Here is a 14,825-nt window from a genome sequence, read left to right as displayed (position 1 = left end):
AGCCTATCAACTTTAAGGATTCTACCTAAGCCATTACAAAATGATATATGTAAGGCAGAGATCAAGCCAATAGCAAGAAAATTAGCCAACATGACACTTTGCTCGACCTTATTAGAAAATATTAAGGAGGGACAGGAAAGTAATTCTTACTTGAAGATTCTAAAGATAGAGGTTAACTCAAAGGAGACGTCGTTCAAGAAGTCAAAAAAGAGAATCATCTTATTCAAGGACAAAATATTTGTACTACATAATAAGGATCTAAAAAAAGAAATCTTACTTAAAGCTCACACAGTCTCATATTCACTTAATCCTAACACAATAAAAATGTACAGGGACCTAAAGAAGCATTGTTGGTAGCCTAGAATGAAGAAGGATATAGTTAAGTTCGTGGCAAAATGTCTCACTTGTCAACAAATCCAAGCGGAGCACCAGAAACCAATAGGACTTTTGGAATCCAATCAAGTTCCTTAATGGAAATGGGAAGAAATCACAATGGACCTCATCATTGGTCTTTCAAGGACTGCAAAATGCATTATGCCATTTGGGTGATTGTCGATCGACTCACAAAGTCTACTTACTTCTCAAATGACGTACACCATGGACGAACTTGTAGAAATATACATAAAGGAGATAATAAGACTATATGGTGTACCATTTTCTATTATTTCTGACCGAGATATAAGGTTCACTTCGACATTTTGGGAAACGTTATATAGCGTTATAGGGACAAAATTAAACTTTAATAGAGCATTTCACCCCGAAACAGATGACCAGTCAGAAAGAACGATTTAGACGCTCAAAGATATATTGCGAGAATCTCCTATCGAATTTCAAGAATCATGGAGCAAGTTTTTACCATTGGTTGAATATGCCTACAATAATAGCTACCATTGGCATGGCACCATACGAAGCTCTATGTGGTAGAAATGTAGGTCACATATTCATTTGTATGAGATGGACAAGCAAAGGCATCTTAGACCCGACTTAATTATTGTCTCATCTGAAGCGATCGAGAAAATATGTCAAAGAATGTAGCCAGCTCAAAGTCAACAGAAAAGTTATACGAATAAGAGGTGAAGGCCTTTGGAATTTCGAGTTGGTGACAAAGTATTTCTAAACATTGCCCCAGTAAAATGATCGATGAGATTTAAGAACAAGAAAAATTAAGTCCAACGTTTATTGGGCCATTTAAAATACTCGAGCGTGTCGGTACTGTTTCCTATTGACTTGCCCTCCCACTATTGTTATCAAGAATATACAATGTCTTTCATGTCTCTATGTTAAAGAAATATGTTTCAGACTCCTCTCATATAATAGATTATAAGCCTCTTCAATTAAAAGAAGACTTAACCTATGAAGAATGTCTAATTCAAATTCATGATAGAAAGATAAAGGAGTTAAGTAACAAGAAGATTCATTTAGTTAAAATATTATGGCAAAATAGCTCAGTGGAGGAGGCAACATAGGAACGTGAGGAAGAGATGAATAAGTATCCTGAGCTATTCAGTAAGTAAATTTTGAGGATGAAATTTTCTTAAAGGAGGATGAAATTGTGAAGTACAACTTTCTCACTTGAACATAATAGAATTAACTTTAAGTTAACAAGCCCCTTAAGTAGTAGTAATAATAATATAAGTATTTAATTCTAAAAGTAATGATGACGTAAGCAATGACATAAGTGATGATGCAATAAGAGATGCCTGTAGAGATAGGAATTATAGAATTTACTAAGATATTTATGGTGATGATGCAATAAGAGATGCCTGTAGAGCTAGGAATTCTAGAATTTATTAAGATATTTATAGTGATGATGCAATAAGAGATGTCTGTAGAGATAGGAATTCTAGAATTTACTAAGATATTTATGGATGGATAATCTCAACTATTAATCAAGAGTTATGGTGGCAAAATTCTAGTCATCCATTAGCCTTAAAAAATCCTATAAAAACCCCCTAGCTTTTTCATTTTCGATACAACGATAGAAATTCAATTCTCTTCTATTCTAAGTCATAACATCAAGGGTAGAGAAATCCTTAAGTTAAAAAGGTATAGAAAAGTCAAGGTTAAGAGTTAAGTAACATTTCAACTGCAATATAGAGACACAATTCTTTTCATACTTAACTTCAGCTTAAACTAATCTTTTATCTTGTGATGGCTACTATGATGTGATTGGTTATAATCTAAATTTGTATATGGACGGTTATGTCGGCTATATTATGATATTTTCTTATTTACTCCTTGTATAGTCGGTTATGCCACCTATTCTGTGATATTTTTACTTAATTATACTATGGTCGGCTCTACCGATATAGTATAATCCCATTTTATTTAATCTCTACATGGATGGCACTACCGCTGTATTAAAGATTGTTGTCCTTCAATAGTGTTGTGTGTTGATTCCGTTGTACTTCTAGTAACTTCACATGTTATGATATAAGTTGCATTGAACACATGCATTTCATGAATTACTTTATAAGAAGACGTTTTAGAAAATGAATTTTTGAAAAATATGTTGTTGTACTATAAGGTGGTAAAGTTCCCAAAGAGGGCAAGCCCTCCAAGCTTAGTAAAAGGTAATTTTTTGGGGATGACGATACTTAACGCCCAAAAGACCAACTAATTAGGCCTAAGGGCTTGTTGTTTTAAAGAATAAAAGTGTTAGTCTTGTAGTGCTACATACCTAGGTCCCTAATAAAGTTATTTTGTATTTCTAAGTTTCTTTTAAAAAGTTAATATGGTCATCTATGTGTATAATAATTTATACATGCATAAAGTGTTATCATACTGAGCATTATCTCATAAAGTCCTTATATTACAGATAACGATGAGTAGGGCAAGCTGACGCTAAGTCCCAACCAAGGTGAAATGTATATGGGTATAACAAACCTTAGGTTTTATGATGGGCTCAACTTTGTTTCTATTAAAAATAAATATTTTAACTTTATGTAATAATAAAGTTTTTGAGATATATACTAAGGAATCTATGCATATCTCTTACATTTTATAAGGAAGTTTTGCTTGATATATAAAAAAAAAAAATTAGAATTCGTATTTATGTTAAAAGTAACGAGCTTTTAATTTTTTTGAAAGGAATTATTTTTAAAAGTGGAGTGTTACATCTTCTCTCTCTATTTTTATACTTCATGGAAGATCTTGGCCACCTTATCTCTCAAATAAGCTCCTCCATTATTCTTTTCTTAGAAAACTCTCTAATCTCCATAAACCTGCATTTCCCTCATTATTATCCACCAACAACCTTTATTTAAGGTTTTGTTGATATTGTAGAGCAAATCATGCAATACAATCAAACCACGTAAAAATCTTTTTGTCCTTTTTTGTTTATGCTTATTTTTTACCAGGTACAATGGTTTTGATGCTCAGATTTTATTTGATAAATGAGTTCATATGAGTTATTCTACAAGCTCTATAAAGTTAACGGATAAGTTCCTTAAAGCTATCCTCAAAGCTCTCTTGAGCTCCCTATGTCAACTTTTTAAATTAATCCCATGAGCTCTGCAAGCTCGCCATAATATTTCTAACTCAAAAAACTACAACTCACCTCGCAAATCACCTCAACTATACTTCCTGCCCCAAACATTACTAAGTACACCCAACTTAAACTTAGCCTAATCTCCCCCTAAAAATATAATTTTTTAAAAAAAATTAGATTTGACTTAGATTTTGGTGAGAAAAATCGTTTAATGGTTCGAATCGAATACAAGTGAAAATTCGGCTAATACAATTGGTGCCATCTGTGAAAAGCGCTACAAAAAGCTCTCATAGTGATAATTAGTTGGATTGGGTTGTATTTGAAAAAAGGGCAGTAGATGTACTATAGGATTTGCACTGAAAAAAGAAGCTCCACAAGAAATTCTATTGAGGATCTCCCTGAAAAACACCAAAGAAGAATCCTCAAAAGAAGACCATGGATGACTCCTGTAAGAAATGTTTAAGAAAATGCAAAGGTGGATACCTTAAGAAAACTTTGTAAAAGGTTCCCCAAAAAATGCCATTGAGGATTTCTCCAAAACACTGAGAGACGATCTTTAAAGGGAAACCTCCAAAATAGTGTAGTAGTTTTAAAGATACCTCAGGTTTTCCCCTAAGCACCAAAGTAGAGTCAAACACTATTTAATGCTCCAACACTCAGGAAACTATCAGTGTTATGCTCTTAACTCTTCCTTTTTCTATTTTTATGTTTGAATTTTCTACTATATACTTGGTCATATATATTTTTGATAGGTTTAATGAAAACCTCAGTTCTTCATCACCTTGACATGATTTATTTTTAAAATTTTTGAAGTCTATATAATAACAAAAAAGATTTCAAAATCTCTTTTGTGTGCTAGTCATGTGATGATTATGATTTGAGCTATTTTTACCTTGGTAGATCTTATAAATGAGTGCTACTTGTTTATTCTAAGTACTTATGATAGCATGTCTAATCTTCTTAATTATTTCTCCACGGATGTGATTGATTGATTTACTCTTACTATACATTATGAGGTATGATTGACCAAGCTCTTAAGTCTATTTATTAGAGTAGATTATTGGATGAATGACTAATCTTTTTTGTTATGTGGTTGAGAATGAATAGTTAACTTCTTTTTTATTATGATTTGTTGATTATAATTTATCTTCACTTATGACTCACCGTGTTTAAACTCTTAAAGTGTAGCTCTAGATATCGAGGCTAATCTTGCTTTAGCTGACTCATATTGATTGCCATTGAAGAGTTGTAAGCATGAACAAATCATTAACATGAAGTACCTCAATAAGTTTCCTACTAAAGAGAATAAGAACTCTTGTCCCATAAATTCTGTATATATCACTAGGCGTTATCCTCATGTTTTATCGTCATAATAAAGGGCTAAATATAGCTCAACATTGAAGCCACCAGAGCTAACTATAGCTCAGTATTGAATCGTTAGGACTAGGTATGGCTCAAGTATTGAAATCGTCAAAGCTAGCTGAGTGCAGCTCATCTATCATTGCCAATGTTGAGTATAGCTTAAGCATTTAATCGCATGCGTTAGTTGAGTGTAGCTCAGTTATCATCGCTAAAGTTGAGTGTAGCTCAACTATTAGAATCACAAGATCTATAAGAGAGCTCAATTGCACACTTCTGATTTAATTCAAAACTTCACTAGCAAATAAAAGAGAGATTCAATAGCGAGGTTGCCACGAGTCGCTTGTGCAAATTTTCTCTTTTGAATTTCTTGTGCTTCAATTCTTTCAACAGAAGAAAATAAAAGATCTCGTCTGGGGGAAAATCCAAGTGCTAACGTGGGTTAATAACTCAGTGACATGTGGCAAGAAAAGCCAACCAAAGGAAGTCAATTTATTTGACTTGGTATCAGGATAGCTCACAGAGAGATATGAGATAAGCTCCTTAAAAAATAGGTTAGTTTTAGTAAAATACACAATATCAAAGGGTATTATCAGAAGCTATATTTTGGTGGTCAGGGCCAGCACATGAACAGTACACGCCATCATAAGAGAGAACAAAAATATATTCTTTTGGTTAAGGATGAGGAGCTAATAAGAATAAAGATTCTCTAGTCAAGTAATAAAAAAAGCCCAAGTCAGCTGTCCTTTTGATGCAATTAGAAAAGCAATAGGACCGCAGGGTTGAGAGGCTGCCGTGTGTCTAGCTATGGAGACAAAAAGGTGGCTGGAGGTTTTCTTATCTCCCAAGTTCATGGATGTCACCATTAAGGGATCACAAGACAAATTATCAAATAGCCTCACTTGAAAAAGGCCAACCACGTGTCTAAAATTATCAAAATACCCTTAAGAACAATTTTATATAAGCTCCACGCATTCAATTTTAAGGAGGCTCTCTCCATCTTCAACTTTCTCTCCTTTTGCTCCATCCAATCCTTGGCCTTTTTTTTTTCATTTTTGATTTCTTGAGAGGCTATTTTTACTCCCGTGGATATAAGCCAAAGAGTCGAACCACATAAAATCATGGTGTTCTACTTTGTTTATTTTTATTTTTTTTACTTGTTATGATGGTTTTGATGCCCAAATCATATTTCATACATGAGTTCACATGAGTTATCCTACAAACTCTACAAAGTTAACGGATAAGCTATTTTAGAGTTATCCTTGAAGCTCTCTATGTAAACTCCTTAAATTCACTCCCATGAGCTCTACAGACTCGCCATAATATTCCAAACTCATAAAACCACAACTCACCTTCCAAAATCAACTCAGCTTACCTTCTAAATCATCGTAGCTCACCTCCTAGATCACCTCAGCTATACCTCCTGGCCTAAACATAAAAAAAAAAAACCTAAATCCAAACTTAGCCTAATCTCCCTATAAAAATATAAATTTTATTTTTTTCATCGGATTTGACCTGGATTTCAATGAGAACAACTAATTAATGATTCGAATTGGATACCAGGGTAAATCAAGTTTAATCAGTACTCAATTTATTTTCTGCTTATTTTGACTATAAGGTTTCATATTTCTTCTTTTAATATACATTACCTAGTAGAATTTCATGAATATAATCAATTTATGTTGTGGTTTTTTTTTTTCTAGTATAAGGCTTTATAGAGTACTATTGCTTCTTCCAAAAATTATCTAGTAAATTCTCATGACTATCCTTAGTTCATTTTATGGTTATTTTTAGTGCAAGGCTTTAAAGATAATTTTTTTTTTTTTGGTTAAAATTACTTGGTAAAAGTTCATAACTATTTATTTCATTTATATTTTTAGTTTAAGACTTCACAGAGTACTTTTGCTTCTTTTAAAAATTACCAGTAAAATTCTGACTATACTCTTCTTTTATGATCATTTTGAGCACAAGGCTTTATAGAAGTTTTCACATGTGTTAAAAATTACCCAGCAAAATGCCATGAATTTACTTAGTTTATATTCTTGTCAATTTCAGTAGAAAGCTTCACTTCATAGAGTACTTTTGATTAAGTAAACAATTACCCAGTAAAATCTCATGATTATGCTTAATAGCCTTCGTGGTTGGTTTTAGTACAGGACTTCATAAAGGCTTGTTCTTCTACTAAAAATTAGCCAACAAAATCTTATGACTATACTCTTTTTTTTGTGGTTATTTTTAGTATAAGGCTTCACAGAATACATTTTTTTATTTAAAAAATCATCTAGTAAAATCCATGACTATATTTAGCTTATTTTCTGGTTAATTTTAGTACAAGGCTTCATAGAGGTTTTTTTTTTCTTCTGTTAAAAATTTTTCATTAAAATTTCAAGTCTATGCTCAATTTAGTTTCTTGTTACTTTAGTACAAGGCTTTACATAGTATTTTTGCTTCTTTAAAAAATTACCTAGTAAAACCTTATGATTATTCTCCATGCTTTTTCTTGATATATTGGGTATAAGGTTTCATAGAGGCTTTATGTTTTGTTAAAAAAATTAAGTAAAATCCCATGATTATACTCAGGTGTGGGCATAAATTGGCTCAGTTGGATTATTCCCAAAAATTAAACCAAACAAAACCCGATTCATTCAAGAAGCTATGAACTGAACCAAAATAATTTGATTCGGTTCCTAAGGTTCAGCTTAGTTCAGTTTGGTTTTATATGCTTCAATTCATAAAATTTAATATTTTTTTATATTATCTAAATTTTTATACTTTTCATTTAAATTTGAAATTTGTTTTAGTCCAATTCAATTATAATTACTGATCATTCATGTTTTACAGAAAAGTATTAATAAAAAATATTGTTGTATATATTAAATTGACAATTATTCTTGTTTTTAATTTTAAACACTAAATCGATTGGTTTTCAGTTCGATTTGATTCAAACTAAAAACCGATCATTTCACATTTTCTGAACAATTTGGTTCTTACTAATTGAACTGAAATTACATATTTTGATTCGTTCGGTCAGAATTGAATCGAATGTTCGGCCCTAAATTTACCTAGTTTATTTTCATATTATTTTTAGTAAAAGACTTCACATGGTATTTATGCTTCTATAAAAAAAAATTACCCAATAAAATCTCATGATATGCTCAGCTTATTTTATAGTTGTTTCTAGTACAAGACTTCATACTACTTTTTCTTCTAATAAAAATTAGCTAGTAAAACTTCATTGTTATATTTAGTTTATTTATTTTTAGTACAATACTTCTTTAAAATATTGCCATTAAAATCCGATGACTATATTTAGTTTATTTTTTACCTATATTGATTACGAGATTTCATGGAGTCTTTTTCTTCTGTTAAAAAGTACCCAGAAAATTTCATGGCTATACTTCATTTATTTTCTTCTTTTACACAGTGCTCATGCTTTTATAAAAAATTACTTAGTAAAATGTAATTGCATTCAATTTATTCTATATTTATTTTTACTACAAGGCTTCATAGAGGATTTTTTCCTTTGGTTCCGTCATATTCCTAATAACTTATCCAATTACAACGTATTAACCGCTAATGCACCTTTCTTTCATCAAATCTCAGGGACATGGTCTAATCATGGGGGTAGTATTTTATCATTGTCTCGGATTCAATTTATATGGATTCCTTCTTTGTTACCGGGGTCGACCCCAAAACCATAATGTCTCAAAGCAAGAAGACCATAGAGAATTTTTTTTTTTCTGTCTCGAACTTCGTGAAGAACTCCATTCTATCTCTGCCTTGTTATAAACAAAAAAGTGCGTGTTTCCTGTTGTAGACTCCCTTCATTCTACAAACCCTTATTGATTCTAAACTTTGTTTGCGAAGGAACTAGACTTTTGCTTTTGACAAACTAACACTTTTTTATACGCCGCTTTACCCTGAAAGGAAAATCCATAGTCCTCTGGACACTAAGTGCTCGCATGGTTCGCGAGAAGGAAAAAGAACTCATTATTTGTTGCATCTGGCACGAGATGATAAAGAGAGAGCTTCGTCTATCGATTAACAGCGGATTGACGAAGCTCTTGGCATTGCTTTGTTTTTCTCTCCACTCCTATCAGTGAGTTCTGATCCTTTTGTTTGAAATTTGTTCGTTCATACTGAATTGCTTGTAGAATCAAGGTCCAATAATAACGATAATAACAATAATTATTATGATAATGATGATGATGATGATAATAACAATAAGGGATATTATCATTTTCCCACCAAAGTTATTCTGACACATCGTGTCAGTACCACGGTTTAGTAAAAACATCATTTTATCACCAAATGTTTAAATTGTTAGCATTTTCTCACCATTCCGTTAAAACTCAGTTAATATTTGACGGAAAATACATAAAAAGTCAATTTTACGCATGGAGAGTAAAAGATGATTTTACCCTTTAAAAAGGAAGAAGAACAAAAGACGATTTAATTATAAAATTACCCCCAAAAGACGACACTGCTGCAAGAGTGAGAGAGATATGGGTCAGTGACAGTGAGCGAGAGAGGGCGGAGATGGAACAAGAAACGAGGGAGAGGGGGGTTGATTTCGATTTCTAGGGCTTCCATGTCCAAATTGCTTGTGTTTTTACAATTGCAAAACGCAACGTTTTGACTTCACGTGAGATGTCCAAAATGCCCTTATGATATCAGCATAATTTTTATTTAGTTAACGGAATGGTAGGAAAATGCTAACAGTTTAAATGTTTTGTGGTAAAATGATGTTTTTACCAACCGTAGTACTGACATGATGTGTCAGAATAACTTTGATGGAAAAATGATAATATCCCTAACAATAATAATACTGCTAAGAACAAGGAATTGATTCCCACTCATATCAAAGTCCAATATCAATAAACTACTTAGCCTAGCTACTCTATGTTAAATCTCTCCCACAAAACCTTTTATGATTAGTGTTAATACACAAGATATTAATTAAGGGAAGATACATATGACAAAGTGTTTCACTACCATTTCAATAAAATGGAGGGTTAATTATTAATTTCTTCCAATTCTTAAGGAAGAATCAACCCCTTTGGCATTAGCTGCAGCAAATAGCTTAGCAATTTCGAGTTGAGTATTGGCAATAATCTCAGTTCTTTTCAGGTCCAATTCTCCTCTTTTAGCCTCAGCTTCAGTTCTCATTTTCTCAATTTCCCTCATAGTGTCCATTCTTGCTTGCTCTGATCTCACCACAACCTCTGCTAGCCATCGAATGCTTTCAGCTATTTCCCAATCTTCCCCTTTTCCCCTCCTTTTTCTCTCCATTTTCGTCTTCAACTTTTTGGACCTTAATTTCTCCTTGTCACTATATAGAGCTGGTGTACTGCTATCTGTATCCATCACTTTCTTGTCTGATGGATGATCAGAAAATTTTGTTCCTGCTCCATCTTCCTATCAAGTTTTATAATCAATGAATCAGAATTTGTAAATTGCTTTGACTCAACGAAATGACACCATACACACCTAAAAATTATCCACCACAAATATATATATAAACAACGTTATTCATATTATGGTGGTATGTCTGATTAATCAATAAGTTCAACACTAATATTTGAGAGTTACATTTGTATCCAATTACTTGTTAATTTTCCTATATATATTTTCCCATATCTTTGAAATTTTGAAAGGGATGTTATCAAATAAGCACTAGAAGTTTCCTCGCATATAAATTCATTTGTAAGGTTTTTTGACAACTATATTTCGCCACTTAATATTTTGATGGTTATCTTTTCACCTCCAAAATTCTAACACTATGAAAAAATTACTGAGGTTAGGAAGATATTTAAGGAATTTCAAGCTAAAGTTATTTTCCTAGTTCTTTTATAAATTTTCATCTTTTTCTCTAGACATCCTATTTATGAAGCCTTTTTTTTTCCTTTTATTTCAGTTATTAGCATTTTATTATATTAAAATATCCCTAATTAAACAAACTAATTCATGATATTATTTTCACTTGTACAAACAAATTTCACCATATTAGGATCAATTATAATGAAACCCTCAAAATAATTTATATAATCTTATATTATTATGTTTAATTAGTTTAATTATAATTAAGCTTTATACAATGAAATTTATTTGTACAAGTGAAAATAATATCACAAATTAGCTTGTTTATGGGTGCATGAAAATTTTTCAATTACTGTCACTTTGTCAAAAATCTAGAGTTCTATTATCAAAATATTTTAATATAATAAAATTCTAATAATTGAAATAAAGAAAATAAAAATGGCCTGTAAATCAAATGTCTAGAGAAAAAAGAACTAGAAAAATAAGAAAATAACATCAACTTAAAATTCCTCAAATATCATTATGATTTCAATAATTTTTATCCATGTTAAGTTTTGGTGGTTAAAAGATGTCAATCAAAATATTAGATGGTAAAATATAGTTATAAAAAAAAAAGATAACTTAGTGATAAAGTAGCACATCTTCAGTAAAATGTTTACTATACTTCCGAATAAATCATCCGAGTTTTTATTTGAAAATTACAAAATAAATAAAAATTTACTATCCCAATGATTTTTTAACAATATTAAAAATAATAATAATATGCTCTCGTATCCGCCAATAAAAATGATGCTGAGATGTACTAGCTATACTTGTAGCAAGAGTAACTTAAGCTAAAATATGTTCCTTATTGCAACTTGTACTGCTTAGATGCTATTCCTAACAGGGTTAAAAATTAAAATATTATAAATTCCATATTACTTTTTCTACTATTACAGATCATATAAGGCATGGTAAAAGTGAAATGAAATTTTCACTGCAGTAATTAAAGGTAAAACATCAGGTGTTGACTGTTGAGTGTACATCTTTTTCAAGAAAACTACCCTTCTTTCCCCAGTGGTATTTACTTCTTACTGGAATAATCATTTAACTAGAAATGACCCATCCAAATTTTAGAGAAATATTCAAATCACCAAAAGTAAACATTATAAAAGAAGGGAGAATAACATTTTTCTCTCTATAATTTTACCATTTACCGTCAGAATTTTCATAAAACTTTGTTACTTCAAAAATTCATTCCACCCACAAAACATATATATATTGTAGGATCAAATAATAAAGAAATAAAATCAAATAATAATATTTTAGCGCATAGACAGACCTTGGCCATTATATGATCAACCCCATTGGAGCCATGTGAGTTTTGTGGCTGTGAAGGAGGTGGAGGAGGAGGAGCACCAGGAGGAGCTGGCGGCTGTGGAACCGCCGGTGACGGCTCGATCAACAGCAAAGGAGGATGAAAACTGACAGGCTGAGGCTGGCTATGCTGCTGTTGTTGTTGTTGCTGTTGCTGCTGCGGCTGCTGTGAGTTATTTCCGCGTAGTAAAAGATCAAGGCGAGGATAAAGAAGCCAAGAAGATCCATCAGCATTAGCAGACTCTGATCTATACCTTTTCTTCATAGACTCAATCTTGTTCTTGCACTGAGTTTGAGTTTTTGGTGACTTGGTGTTATTAGCACGAGCTGAGACATAACGAGCAACTTCTTCCCAGTCATGGCCTTTGAGTTTTGCTCGGTTTCTAAGCACCCATTTGGCTTCATAAGCTTCAAGTAAGCATGAAACTGCTCCTTCACTCCACTCATCTCTTTTCAGTCTATCATTACTGCCGCCACCACCACCACCAACTTGCTTTCTTGGAGATTCTTCTTTGATGTTATTAGCAAGGAGGAGAGATGGGTTAACGTTTTCTAAGGGATTAATATTATTTTCTTTCTCCATCTCTCCTCATGATCATAAAACAAATAGCTGCTACTTTACTATCGTGAAAGCTTTAACTTAGCTAGGGTTTGTTTGTTTGTTGCAGTTGATAAAGAGAGAAAATTAAATGAAAGAGAGAAAGAGAACAACTAGCTTAGCATTAAAGAGATGGTGAAAAGGGTAGTGCAGAAAGCAAGAAAGAAAGAAAAGTTATCACTTTGTCAAATGGGACACGGCTATGATACAGGGACTCAAAGTCCCTGTATCATAGAGGGGGTCAATTTATTGACCCCTTTGTTGTTTGGCTGCCATCTGGCAGCCAAACAACTTTTTTGACTGGCAGCAACCGGTTTTACAGCCGGTTGCTGCCATTAATATGTTTTTTTTATTTAAATAAATTAAAATAAAAAATATTTAAAACGAATAATATTTAAAAAATAATAATAATAAGAAGTAAAAAATGACAAGTAAAGTAAAAATAAAAAAAAATATTTTTTATTATAAATATTTTAAAAAATAAAATAAAATGTGTGTTAACAAAAAGACAAAAATTTTATTCATTTTCTATGAAATTTATCTCATGTTTAACATTTTAAGTTTCATATTTTATGTTTTATGTTTCAGGTACGGATTTTTCAAATACCCCAAAAATTTTTTTTTGGCACCCGTTTCAGGTTTACGTTCTATGTTTCATGTTGGATGTTTCATGTTTGATGTTCTATGTTTCATGTTCACTGTTACGGAGGGACTCATATTTTATGTTCGTTGTTGCATATTTTAAGTGATATGTTTCATGTTGGTTGTGCAATGTTTCATGTACTGATTTTTCAAATACCCCGAAATTTTTTCTTTTTTGCCCCCGTTTCATGTTTTACGTTCTTTGTTTTCATGTTTGTTGTTTCTACGTTTCCATGTTTTATGTTTTCATGTTCCCATGTTTACGGAGGGTACTCATATTTTTATGTTTTGTTTATTGCATATTTTAAAGTGATCTGTTGCATGTTAGTTTGTGTAATGTTTCATGTACTAATTTTTTAAATACCCCGAAATTTTTTCTTTTTTGCCCCCGTTTCATGTTTACGTTCCACGTTTCATGTTTGCTGTTCTACGTTTCATGTTTGACGTTGTATGTTCACTGTTATGGAGGTACTCATATTTTATGTTCGCTGTTGCATATTTTAAGTAAAATGTTTTATGTTTGTTGTTTAATGTTTGTTGGAATGATGAATGTTGCATCTTGATTTATGTTTTACTACATGGCTTGATATGTTTGTTATTATATGAATTTATGCTTCATGAATTAGATAGCTTGATATACTTGTAATTTTATAATTTTACATTTCATGCATTAAGGGCGCGTTTAGTGCATGGGATTGTGTGGTATTATACCACTATTCACATTAATTTATTACCAAGAAGTTGTTTGGTAAAATTTGAGACCTCATTATACTGCATTATAATACAGCATAATGAGGCATGGGGTCGCATTACGCAAACCCAAGGGAACCTCGGGTTTGCGTAATGCGGAAGCTTTTTGCCTCAATTGAGGCAAATTTATTTTATTAAAATATTATAAAAATAAATTATTTTATTATTAAATACTAATATAATGAATAAAATATAAAAATAAATTATATGATAATATTATTTTATTTATTAATGATTCATATAAGAATAATATATTAATATTATAATATTATTTACATTAATATTAATTTTAAAATTAATATTATTTAAATTTATGCAAATTTAAATATTTATAATTATTTATATTAAATTAAAAATTTATCAATATATTAAAATGTAAAAATAATAATATATTGTAAATTAAAATATAATTTAATATTATTGAATAATAATTTATTAATTTATATTAACAATTATAATATTAATTATAATCTAAATTTATTATTTACATATAATATTAAATTTTATAAATTTATTTTATCATAATTATAATACAAATTTTATAAATTTAATCATTAATTTTTAATATTTACTAAAAAAATTGTTAAATAGTTGCTTTGTTTGGAGGACTTGCTGGAACATAACCGGATTTCCGGTTCAAGTAAAATCGGCAAGCCGTTTACGGCTTGTAAGCTTCTGGTCACAATCGGCATTCCGGATCTCCCTCTCTCTCTAAAAACCGTTTACTCCTCACTCAATCTCACTCCAAAATCCATCATTTTCTTCCTTTTTGGCATCAAATTGAGTCTCAAAAATCATTCCCCATCACTC

The 14,825-nt window shown here is 31.2% G+C and overlaps 2 protein-coding genes across 2 annotated transcripts; both read right to left on the bottom strand.

The window, feature by feature from the left end:
- Window positions 1-8,824: 8,824 nt before the first annotated feature.
- LOC112098025 lies at window positions 8,825-9,442 on the bottom strand. The gene is given in 2 exon segments (XM_024183626.1): window positions 8,825-9,017; window positions 9,318-9,442. Coding segments are annotated over 2 exon segments (303 nt in total). The 3' UTR covers window positions 8,825-8,839.
- A 110-nt stretch (window positions 9,443-9,552) lies between these two features.
- LOC18040780 (trihelix transcription factor ASIL1) lies at window positions 9,553-12,824 on the bottom strand. Its single transcript, XM_006432373.2, has 2 exons — window positions 11,991-12,824; window positions 9,553-10,267 (listed from the first exon to the last, which is right to left on the bottom strand). The coding sequence occupies exons 1-2, from the start codon at window positions 12,606-12,608 to the stop codon at window positions 9,872-9,874; spliced, it is 1,014 nt and encodes a 337-aa protein (XP_006432436.1). The 5' UTR covers window positions 12,609-12,824; the 3' UTR covers window positions 9,553-9,871.
- Window positions 12,825-14,825: the final 2,001 nt, after the last annotated feature.

This window comes from Citrus clementina, unplaced genomic scaffold, assembly GCF_000493195.1.
Source record: "Citrus clementina cultivar Clemenules unplaced genomic scaffold, Citrus_clementina_v1.0 scaffold_5, whole genome shotgun sequence".
NCBI classification, from domain to species: Eukaryota; Viridiplantae; Streptophyta; class Magnoliopsida; order Sapindales; family Rutaceae; genus Citrus; species Citrus x clementina.
This window is presented reverse-complemented; position numbering and strand designations above follow the sequence as displayed.

Bases quoted from the DNA above. Each gene is read 5' to 3' on its own strand.
- LOC18040780 (XM_006432373.2), bottom strand. From the start codon at position 12,608: ATGGAGAAAGAAAATAATATTAATCCCTTAGAAAACGTTAACCCATCT. The intron at 10,268-11,990 runs GTCTGTCTATGC...AAAACTTGATAG, and splicing joins TTGATCATATAATGGCCAAG to GAAGATGGAGCAGGAACAAA.